Source organism: Aedes aegypti, chromosome 3, assembly GCF_002204515.2.
Source record: "Aedes aegypti strain LVP_AGWG chromosome 3, AaegL5.0 Primary Assembly, whole genome shotgun sequence".
In the NCBI taxonomy this organism is placed as follows: Eukaryota; Metazoa; Arthropoda; class Insecta; order Diptera; family Culicidae; genus Aedes; species Aedes aegypti.
In genome coordinates, this window is record NC_035109.1 from 1,829,564 (window position 1) to 1,841,846 (window position 12,283).

At 40.8% G+C, this 12,283-nt stretch overlaps 1 protein-coding gene across 4 annotated transcripts in view; it reads right to left on the minus strand.

The window, feature by feature from the left end:
- Positions 1 to 12,283, minus strand: part of LOC5568556 (REST corepressor) — a 63,513-nt gene that overhangs the window by 16,890 nt on the left and 34,340 nt on the right. For 2 of the 4 annotated variants that reach the window (XM_021853687.1, XM_021853688.1), the window contains exons 7-9: positions 6,640 to 6,941; positions 6,161 to 6,404; positions 5,885 to 6,055 (exon numbers count right to left, since the gene is read on the minus strand). The exons of the other annotated variants lie outside the window; for them this stretch is intronic. In XM_021853687.1, the coding sequence (XP_021709379.1) occupies positions 5,885 to 6,055; positions 6,161 to 6,404; positions 6,640 to 6,941 (717 nt within the window). The remainder of the gene's footprint in view (positions 1 to 5,884; positions 6,056 to 6,160; positions 6,405 to 6,639; positions 6,942 to 12,283) is intronic. 4 annotated transcript variants of the gene reach the window in all.

Genomic DNA, 12,283 nt, shown 5'->3' on the forward strand with positions numbered 1-12,283 from the left:
AAAACATTGGGAGAGACGATCTTGTTCTCTGATTTTGATTTGGTGGAACATCTCCCTGATGTCTCCACACACAGCCACCGGAAATTGTCGGAAAGAACTAAGCACAGCGACTAATGGTGTCAGCAAGTCAGGCCCCTTCAATAGCTTGGAATTAAGTGAGATCGAGCCAACTGTCGCTTTAGCATCCCAAATTAATCTAACTTTTTGTTTTCTGGGGTGTTGAACTACTCCCAATGGCAGGAACCATAACCGGTTACGGTCAACTGAGTCCAGTTCCGCTTGAGTTGCTTTATGTGCGTAGCCTTTTCTTTCATAATCGTGAATCTGTTCCCGCACTCGATCTCCAAGCCATGATTCTTTCGCGAACTTTTTCTCCAAACCTACAAGCCGTCTAGCAGCCATGGGATAACTATCGGGAAACTCAGGATTATCCGTCCGCCATAATAGACCTGTCTCGAAATTTTCGCCAACTCGTCTTGTCGTCTTTTCGAGTATCATCTTCGCTCGTTTGTCTTCCTCTGAAACGAGGTCTCCGTTGCGATTAGTGATTCCATCGTTCTCAATCGTGAAGAAATCACGCAACTGCGCATTCAGCAGGTGATCTGCAGTGGAAGCTTCGGCAGTGTGAAAGTTAACGATTGCTGCGTTACTGCTTCCTTCACCGGTGCATCCATATACGGTCCAACCCAGTCGACATTTTGCTGCTATGGGATCGTACAGTCCGCCCTCGCGGAATTTCAAAGGGACTCCTAGACGAAGATTATCCAATACTATCAAAAGTTTCGGTTGGACGGTTTCATAGCTCTCCATTGGAAGTCCTCTGAGATGTGGGAAATGCTGTGCCAATTTTCCGTAGTTTAACCGTTGGCTGGGCAGAAATAAACAGCTTACGGTCCTGGCATTTCGAAGATCGAACTTCCCTGAACCACGTTTTCCAGATATTTCCAAGTTAACTTCTTGGGACTTTGATTCGTTCCGCTTCACATTGCCCGTCCACTGAAGAGTTAGCGCCTTTACGGGACCTTTTACTCCTAGCTGCTTTGCGACGTTGTCTTCAAGTAGTGTTATTTCCGACCCTTCATCGATAAAGGCGAACACGGAAACGCTTCTTCCTTCGTTGTACAAAATGACGGGTAATATACGGAAGAGAGCTTTCATAGACGAGTGAGTAGATGAGCAGTTGACATGATGTGTCGGCGATGGAGAATGAAGAAGGGTGTGATGCTTCAGGCGGCATCCATCCACCGCGCAACCTTGCCATGATTTGCACGGCCATTTGCCATGACTGTTCAAGCATGTCCTGCACAACCTCTTCTTTTGGACGGTCTTCCAACGCTCGTTTGTGTCCAACTCTTTGAACTGAGAGCAGTCGACAGCTCTGTGACCTTCGCGAGTACAGACGCCACACACTTTTGTCGGTTTCCGATGTTGCTCTGTGAGATTCGGCTGTTTATCTCCTTGGCGGTCACCTTGGGAATGTCCATGTATACCTGCATTTTCCCTCATTTTATGTTTCTCGCTTTTATACGGCTTATCGTGCAGTGGAAGCTCGAAGCTTACTGCGCTCGCTGCTGTTAGTTGCTTCTCCATGAAGAGCCCGAAAGTTTCCAAGTCCGCCAACGGATGTTGACTCTTGAAAGAAGCCCACTCCATTTTCATAGAGCCTGGAAGTTTATCAACCAGTTCCTGCATCATCATCGGATTTGAGAGATGTTGTTGCAATTGCGCCGCCCGCAGATGATCGACGAAGTTCCCTACTGCCAATCCAAACTCGATCACCGTTTCCAGTTTGTCTTGTCTAGGACCCGGTGTGCGGCGAACCTTTTCTAACAGGGATTTGAGTAGTAGTTCCGGACGACCGTAACGTATTCGAAGTGTCTCGATGGCGTGAGGTACACTCTCTGGCAGTAGCAGTTTGCTGCAAACTGACTCTTTTGCGTGTCCCGAGAGGCACTGCTGAAGACGAATCAAATTTTCTGCATTCGTGTAACCACAAGTAGCCGTAGACTGTTCATAGCTACTAATGAACATTGGCCAGTCCATCGGGTTTCCGTCAAACCTGGGCAACTGTTTCCCAACTACCTGCCGAGCTGCAATCTGCTGCGATTGAAGAACGGTCGGCTCCGCAGCTATTGTTGTCTGCTGAATCGGAACTTGCGGCGGGACAAACATCTGCTCCCGATGGTTGGTCTGCAAATCTATTTGAGGATTGGCGACACCATGAAATTCGGGTTGATAAGCCCGACGACTTGGCACAAGAATCTCAGCGTGGTGCTGAATTGGCTGCTCGAATACTCTTTGAGATTGAGCTGCATCCATCCGAAAACAATTGTCGTACTGTTGTTGTGGAAGGGGCTGGCATAACTGCGGCTGGCCGGTTGGTTGATGAAAATGCCGATTTGGCAACGAGTGATGCTGATGAACTAACGTTTGGCTACGATGTAACGGTAACCCATCCTCCGATTGGGATTGATGCAGTTGCTGGGCCATAGTGAAGTTCTCCTGCTTGCTCTGCTGGGGACGAGGCCGAGAACTCGAAACGTACTGGTGAAATGGCTGCACAACGATTTCAGAACGAGCCTGTTGAAGTTTGACGGGTCCAATCTGCTTCTCGAGGACCGATTGCGTGGTGAGTTGAGCAGCCCTATGCAGCGGAGGTGCCAGCTGGTATGATAACGGGTCGTGGAAACCAGTAGGATGAAGGCCATTATTGCTTTCTTGCTCCTTCACCATCTTTCCCATCGAACTTCCGTTGGACTTTTGATCCGCCAGCCAACTCTTTACCTTTTCCCGCGAATCTGAAATCGAGCTTGCACTGCTAACACTTCCACATTCCGACATCAATTTGATCAGCTCGTTCTTTTTCTCAATAGATTCTCTGCGAATCATTTGCTGTTTCGCCAACAACGCCCGCTGTTCTTCAAGCTTTCGCTGGCGGAGCTTTCGCTCTTCTTCCATGAGCTGCTTCTTCTCTTCGATCTGCCGCTGTTCTTCCTCGAGTTCCCATTTTTTAAGCTCTTCTTGTTCCTTAAGCTCCTGCTCCTTCATAGCCTTTTCTTCATCGATGACCTTCATTTGGGCTTCTAAAGCCGCAGCACGAGCACTGGACGATTGACTCGCAGGAACAGACGGAATCTTCGAGCCCTTCCTTGAAGTTGATCTTCCACCGGTTTTTGCGGACCGATTGTCCGCCTTAAGCTGCTTAGCACGTTTAGACTTATCGGCACTCACCTTGGCTATGCAATCTTTGCATACATACTGCCTATCCTTCACGGTCTCGTCTACGCCCGCGCACGTGAAGTGTTCCCACAAGTGGCACTTGTCACAGGCGACCATCTGCGCATCAGCCGAGTCTGGTAGATTGCAGGTTTTGCAATTGAACGCAGTCGTATCGTGGTCTCCTTCCATTGCGTCTATCCACGTACAAAAATTCTTAAAGAAATTGTACGGATGATTTCTCCAAAATCTCGGAAGCAAACCAGTTTTTTAGTTTGGCAAGCTTTAAGCTAAAATGGGTAAATTTATTTAGCATTACGGTGAATTTCTCTTGGTGTTTCTAGGCTTACAATTTTTGGTGAACCTTTGCAACTGATTCGATTTACTGTACCAACTCTTTTGGCTTGCGCTGTAATGTATGCTGCATATATAGATTTTGTGGTTAGATCTAGTTGTCGCGAAATTGTAATGTAACATACTTACAATGAGTTTAGATTGTACTCAACTGCTTTAGAGATAATAATGAATTAATATATCGCTTGTAATTGCACGTTTGCCTGGATTTGAGTTCAATTTAGTTAGATATTTAGTATTAAGATTCCTCATAGCATGTTTACCTTCTACGGCTCGAAAACACTAGTTTTAGGCAGAATTCTATTGATAATATAATATAAGCTTTAGCTTGGGAATAGTTCAGATAACAAATGGAGACCTATAAGAGGATTATTTTAATATTTCATTGTAAATTCACTTAGTTTCAGAAATAGATTAATAGCAATAGCATATTACAAATCACTCTTGTTTTGTATTGTATTGTTCTGTTGTTCGCTTCTGTTTAACCCTTTTCTAGGTGATCATAGATCAGTCGTATAGAAGTGTGTGAAAGTCTCACTTTGTCTTTGAACGTAGGTTGCCTGCATCATCAGCTTTGACGCTGCCTACGCGGGAGTTCCCAACGTGACAGCTAGTTTATGGAAAAAAACCAAATATGAGCTCAATTTAATTCGACAATGAACTGAAGTACCATTTTTCCGAAAACACCAATATTTAAGAATCTTGAGACATATGGGTTTTAAATATATGATGCTCATAAATGTCAACTATTGCCTACTACCATACTATTCAGGTATGCTAATTAATGCTCTCAGGCTTAACTAACAACTATACTAAAAACTGCCCGTAACGCGGGTAGATCACCTTTTCAAGGTGCGTTACGGGGTAAGATCTACCATATTGTACTCTTGTTGTATCTGTTCTTGTGAACACTTATGAGTTAGGGTCGGAAGAGTATAAGAGAGTAACAAGGCACTAAGACCCACCTATTTGTCCTAGATAATGAGGAGGTCGAAGTGAAATAATGGCTCAATCAGCATCTGAGGTTGGTTTCAACTCATGAGACAAATTCTTTCCGAGTTCAAGAGTTTATCTTTCGATATCTAGGAGGGAAACGATTCCGAATTAGTGGAGTAGCAGACCTCTTAACTTCTAAAATAAGCTTTTTATTTCAAGGAATCTAAATGTTTCATGGGATGAAACCTGTTCACAGTTTCAAAAAACGACTTTGAAGCTTATAAGTAGAAGCAATAATTTGATACGCTAGAGTACCGATGCATGGTCAAAATCAGTATCATTCAACCAGCTTAGTGGCCGAACCTGATTAAGGGGCGCGCCTTTGGTGACAGTTTTCTCCAAAAGGTATAAATAGCGGTATCTATTTCTAAAGAGGCTCTATGCAAAATGGTAAAGAATGATATTTGTATAAAAAACGACTACTTCATTATTTCTCAATAGTAATGGAGTAGAACAACATGCACTAAACAAAGGACACGGGTATACCACAAAAGATCAAAGAAAACTGGTCGCAGTGGTTCATCCCGAACAGAAACAGAAAAAAATACTGAAAACACAGCTTGCTATTTGATCTGCATCCTGAAATATATGAGATTTTAATTTTAATGCTCACTGGTTCCTCCTACTCGCAAATATGGAACTAACCGAACAAGCAATTTTTAGCTGTCGAACAAGTGAACAACATTGCCAAAGACACTACCCAAATAACCCAGAAACCTAGTTTAATCATATGAGCCTCTGTACGTGCCATACATTCTTTTGTTCTTTTGAATTCTACTGTGTGCCGTGTGCTTGGGCTGTCTCGCTTTCTCTCACGGACAACTTGAAAACAGGGCGCACAGTAAAAGTTGACTTTTACTCTTATTAGTGGACACCACACAGATCCTTCAGAATGCCATTTATAATGAACAAAATTGACCGGCAAATAAGTTTTAATAGAAGCATTTGTAGCATTTTGAAGTGGTTTTACTAGAAAGATCGATTAATCCTTTTCACTGCTTCATTTAATTTTCTGGGATTGAATGCACCTTTAATAAAACCTCAATAAATAACATTCAAGATCAGAAAGCGTTGAAATTGTTACTTGGGGAACGTGGATCAAACTATATGCATCCCCTTAGAAAATCTTATTTGAACTGTTTCGTTGGTGAGTTCCTACTAAGATAATCGTTCATATGCCATGTGGGGGAACTACGCCTCTGATTGTATCCCATCCGAATCCGACCAAAAAACCAAAAACTGATCCTCTCTGTTCAACCACCATCGGTAATCCTCGAGACTAGACGGAGAGACAACTCTAGAGAGAGCACGACATTACCTGAAAATCCCGACCATACTTCCGAACGCCCTGAACGGCCAGCAAAAGCTCTTCATTGTTCCAACGTGAATTAACCCGAACGGTTACGGGATCCAACGGGCGAGCCCCATTCACCGGATGTTGGTCCAGCTTGCGCTTCAGCCCACTGATGGACTGTTTGTTCAACTGAATCTACGCCATCGGAAACACCCCACAAGAGAGAGAAAGAGAAGGTAGGTATAAGCAATCAATCAATCAGAGTGAACCGAACTCGACTGGAAAGCCGTGGACGCTTACTTGACTCCAGAGGGTAACGATTTCCCTATCCATCCCGGCCAGCAGGTCGTCGTTGGGATTCGGTTCGGCATTGTTATTGTTCTGGGCCGTGTTGGCCAGTTTGACAATGTCGTCGTGATTGATGTACATACCCCGCGGGGGCCTACGCTTGTGACTGTCCCCGGACTTGCCCAACAGGTTCGAATTGCGCGCACGTTTGTTCATAAAAGTCGGACCGGATGTGGGACGCAAAACACCGGTACGTCTAGAAGAGAGAGAAAATTTTGAAGAAAGAGAACAAACAAAGATTATTTCAGTGGGTGGCTTTTTTTTGCAATATCGTGTTGGTGGTAAGAGATCTAAGCGCTTCACATTAAGTGTGACAATGGAAGAACGTTTAAAGTTTAAGTGTGCATTTTGAAGTGCAACGTCCAAAAATAACGAAAGCAAAATCAAAGAAAGATTATCGTTAAGAAATAAAACAAAGTTTTCTCTAATACCTCCAATGATGGTAACAACTGCCGCACAATTTCCCCTGGGGAGTCGCATTCAGTTCGCTGCAGGTAACGCCGCACCCGGAACAGTTAAGGCTACTGTTACCGTTGGTGGAGGCTGCATTTAGGGCAGAGGCAGGACCACCGATCTCAGCTTCGTTTTGACCTGGCTTATTGGCAAGGTCACCAGAATCGTTCTGACCGGGAGTGGGGATGCCATTCGAGTTCGGGATAACCGTTGGATCGCCAGTGCCACTGCCCACCGTGAAATTTGAGGCCGGATTATTGACGCTAGTGCTTGCCGATGGCTACCGATGGTGATCGAAGAAGGTATGCAAAGGAAAGAAGAAATTGGAAACATACGTGTCAGGGATTGTTGCGAACGAGATTCGACTAGGGCACGTTGCTGTGAGATGGCTTTCAACACACATACAGGGAACTGTCCTATCATTTCGAAATGAGTTAATGGTGGAGCAGACGTAGACGAGGGAACCCAACTTCCAAAACTGTACGACCCGTATTATTCGATGAAATGCTGAATCATGTCCGTTAAACAAAATAAGAACAAGTATCTAATCTACCAACTAATGCTACTTCCAACCAACTACTGGTACCTACCCGCATTTAATTTGTTAGTCATCTTGGGTGTCATCTGATTGCACGCAGAGCTTGGAGTTTTCAATTCGGAAGAGAACGATTTAACCAGGGAGGGACTGTGCCCATAAACCAAGGACGAGGATTTCGCCAAAGAATGGGACCCGAACATATTAAAAAAAAACACTAGAGGAGAAAAGCGCCTGAGGTTTTCTCAAAAGTACGGCCACGTGGTTTATGAACAATCATAAAGGTAGGCAGATCAGAATATTGCTTCGAAACAGGGTATCCAAGACCATTCAGAACTTCAAAGAGATTTTGAAATTATATAAACAAGTTTTAGCTCTGTGTATCTAAACATAGATTATTTTTCCACAAAATCTGTATATCTAAACTTGGACTATATTTCCAAAAAAAGGCAAAATTCAATGGCCAACCTTCTAAAAATGCCTTCGAAATTGTGTGTTAGGCATGGCCCAAGGCTGGTTTCTGTAGAAATTCTTGATCTGGTAAAACTTATGTTGGATCCTAGGAAAGATCTTTTAAACAGAAACGATATCTCCAAATACATGTTATTGTTCTTCTATGAACTGACTGAAACTTTAGCCATTACATCTTCCAAGCAATCAATTAAATATTTGATTAAAAGAAATCCATACAAAATCTCGTCATGAGCCTCAAGGACTAATCAATGTTATCCAGACAAGACTTCATCAAGAATCTGTATCTTCAACAACCCCAGATATCCATCAAACGGAATTCTTAATGAATCTATCCAGAATAGCAGTAGATTTCCAAAGAATTATGCAAAATATTTTTTTTACTTAGATTTATCCACCCTTTGCAAATCTACTAAGAATTTTAAGCAATATCAGACAAAGATCTTTTCTAGAATCCACTAAAAACCTTATAAGCAATCTACTAATAACTACTTCAGTGTTCTCTCAGAAAGAACATTCAATTAACTAATCAATTATCGGTTCGATTCCCTTCAGTATTCCAGCTACGATCTCTTTAAAATTTGCCATGAACCTAAATGGAAATCTAACAAGCATCTCGCCAAGATCATAGCTAGGAATCCCTTGATAATGTTCTAGAAATTTTTCAAGGATTATAATTAACTATCATTATACCAACTCACTAAAAGTTAGAAGTACAGTGACCCCACGCAGTTGAATCACCCACAATTTATGAATCAGCTGACTTCAAAAGACAAAATTATTATCAAACTTGTCACAAAACATCACAGAATTATTTTTACTGATAAGAAACTATGTGTAAAAATAATTCTGTGATGTTTTGTGACTAGTTTGATAATAGGGTCGATGTACCAATAGCCGCATAGCTAAGAACAAAAATTCGTATAAAATCGAAAAATAATGCTAGCGTCATTATTTTTACATCATCTGATAGCTTTTTATCTTGGTTTTGTGGGAAAAATATAAAACCTACGAAAACTCAAATATTTGTATTTATTATCGCGTGTGCCACTATAGGAATACATGTGCCTATAGTAGCCCTATTTCTAATTTCTGTTCCTATAGTAGCACTAGCATCACGGCGTCGGCAAAATACTTATCAAAACCGCATTTTTACAAAACTTTTATATTTTTCCTACAAAGTGTGGATCTTAAGCTTTCGTTTGATGGAAAAAAAGTTATTATTTCATCCATTATTTCGTATAATAAAAAATAGTTTCTCTCAGTAGTGCTACTATAGGAACAATAGGTTTACTATAGGCGCAAAGGAGCTCAAATTTTAAGCAAAAATATTTTTTTCGATCATTTTTTGAGCAAAATCAAGATGTAAATCAATGGTACTTAGATAAATATGTCCTGACCTTCATGTCAAAAAATGTTTTGAAAAGATTTATAGCAAAACGGCCGTGAAAAGTCACTAGTGTGACTATAGGGGACTGTCCACTAAGGGAACACCGACCCTAGTTTTGTCTTTTTTAATCAGCTGATTCATAAATTGTGGGTGATTCAACTGTACGTGGGGTCACTGTACGAGTGACCGCCAGTCATGCAAATCATAGAAAAAATATCTTGTTTCGCGCATAGAAATTGAAACAAACCGATAGTCTTATACTTGAAATACATATTTTCCCGGTGTGTTCTCCAAATTCCATTACGAAAAAATCCTGGACCGACCGGGAATCGAACCCAGACACCTTCAGCATGGCTTTGTAGCCACGGACTCTAACCACTCGGCTAAGGAAGGCCCCTATCCCGGATGGATAGACACCCTGGAAATAGTCCTCAGAAGTCTCATTAGTCCGAATAACTGGTAGTTTCAGAAATCCAGGGTGGCCACCGAATTCCGATTTTGAAATTCCCGCTTTTTTCTCGGTTTTCCCGGTATATTTTACATAATTTTTCCGGTTTTTAATCCATTCTTTCCAACGATTTTAATTAACTTTTTCTATATCAAAAATCGTTTCTATTAAAAGCACTACAACATTTTTTTCTTAATCGATTTTAAATTTTTTAGTTGTTTTATTTTCATAGTAATTTGTTAGATTAGATTGTTCTAATCTATATGGAATCTAATTCTGAAAACTATGGCTATAGTACTCATCAGAATCGATTTGTCTCGCGTTCGTTGAAAATTAATGGAGCTCTGGAGTTATCTATCATGAAAAAGAGATGGTTAATTGTCCTAATAAAACAGATCCTACTCTTGACACGACAGGAATATAATTTAAATGCTATTTGAATCATATTTTCCAACAATATGCCTTTTAATCCAAACTACGAATTGCCAAGTTCAAGTTTTAAGATCTACAGAATCTGACAACCGTTCGCGGTGAAAATTTAATGGATTGGTTGCATTCTGGTAATGATAAAACCAAAGACATACAGTATCGGACATATAAAATGCACCAAAGCCGTTTTCCCATACAAAATGGCCAACTTCAGAGAGCTATATCTCCACCGTTTCTCAACCGATTCTTCTCATTTTTTCTTTGACGAACTACAAATTACCTCAATTTTTGATAACTATTGAAAATGTTGTGTGAAAACTATTGATTCAAAAGTTACAGATAGGTTGAATTTTGACATAAAAAATGCACCAAGGCACAAAGTGATGTAGCAGAAAAACTACGCTTCGTACAGTGCTGTTCTGAATAATAGCAGCGCATGTCGATTTTCATAAAAAATGCTCAACTTTGACATGCTGTAGTTTTGTTCCCTTTCAAGCAATCGAGCTGAAATTTTCTCCACAGAACTACAAATATGATCAATTTTGTAACTACAAAATTTCAGTTTTTTCTGAGTCCCTGCCGAAAAGTGAGACACTAGGTGAAATTTTTCGAAAAAATAGCAGTTTTTCATTTTAAAATTTTTCTTCTACAAATATTTTAAACATTTTCGGTTTAGGTGCAGGTTTGATAAATAGGCGAAGATTGTTCCAATGGTAAGTGATATACAATTTAAAACTATAATGTCAAGCCGAAATTCAAATGTTTAAAACTGCTATTTTTTCGAACAATTTCACCTAGTATCTCACTTTCCGGCAGGGGCTTAGAAAATTTTGAAATTTTGTGTTTTCAAAATTGGGCATATTTGTAGTTCTGTGAAGAAAATTTCAACTCGATTGCTTTAAAGGGAACAAAACTACAGCATGTCAAAGTTGAGCATTTTGTATGAAAATCGACATGCGCTGCTATTATTCAGAACAGCACTGTAGCATCTAGGTGTCTTCAGCGCATTTGTTCATTGAGTGATAAGGACCAAATGCGCTGAAGACACCGAAAGGATACGACGCATAGTTTGTCTGATACATCACTTTTCGTCTTGGTGCATTTTTAATGTCAAAATTCAACCTAACTTTTGAACCAATAGTTTTCACACAATTTTTTCAATAGTTATTGAAAATTGAGGTAATTTGTAGTTCGTCAAAGAAAAAATGAGAAGAATCGGTTGAAAAACGGCGGAAATATAGCTCTTTGAAGTAGACCATTTTGTATGGGAAAACGGCTTTGGTGCATTTTATATGTCCGATACTGTATTAAAACGATCACAATTTCAGCTCAGAAAGCCTGGTTTGGTTCTCAAAACTCGTGCTATTGAAATTTCGAGGTTTGGCTTATAATTATCTTAAGTGCATCTTAAAGCTGAATTTCAGATATTAGGCCGACAAAAGACCCAGGTGCCTGAGTACATCATCATGGAAATATCATTAAGCATAACTACTTTCAATAACTTATTTTTAAGGTTGGTTTGTAGATTACAGCTTGAAGATGTTCGTTCAAAACGATTTTCCCGGTGATCGTCTCAAATTCCCGTTTTTTTCCGTCTTTTTCCCGGTGGATTCAAATCCCCGTCTTTTTCTCGTTTTTTCCGCTTTGATGGCCCATTTTGTTATTTTGTTAAGAACGAACATCTTTTGATGGAAGGGATAAAGTTATACTAAATGTCCATTATGCCGAACGACCTTATGCACGCTTACGGCCTACTCCCTAATTCCAGGAATGAGATAAATGGGCCTATAGGGGACTGCACGCCGCGGTTGCTTAGGTAAAATTTTTTAAGTGTTTGACGTTTTGTGGCCTTGTTGTTTACGGTTTGGACTTAGAAAATTTCTGTTCGCGTTGGTGAAGCAACTTAGCTATGCAACGCTTCCTGAGATTTTTCCTGGGCACATCCACGTGTTCAATGATGTTGATCGGTCTCTATCGGGACAAACGAACGTGATATTTCGGCTACTGGTAATACACGTAAAGTAGCGGAAAATCGTTCAAACCGCTGATTGAAAATGCTAAAAGTTCGGAAGCATCCACGCGATTTTCCGCTACTTTACCTGTATTACCAGTAGCCGAAATATCACGTTCGTTTGTCCCGATAGAGACCGATCAACATCATTGAACACGTGGATGTCCCCAGGAAAAATCTCAGGAAGCGTTGCATAGCTAAGTTGCTTCACCAACGCGGACAGAAATTTTCTAAGTCCAAACCGTAAACAACAAGGCCACGAAACGTCAAACACTTAGGGTCTGTCTCAATTGCGTTGTTAAAATGAGTCCGAACTTAAACTTGACAGTTCGGAAATT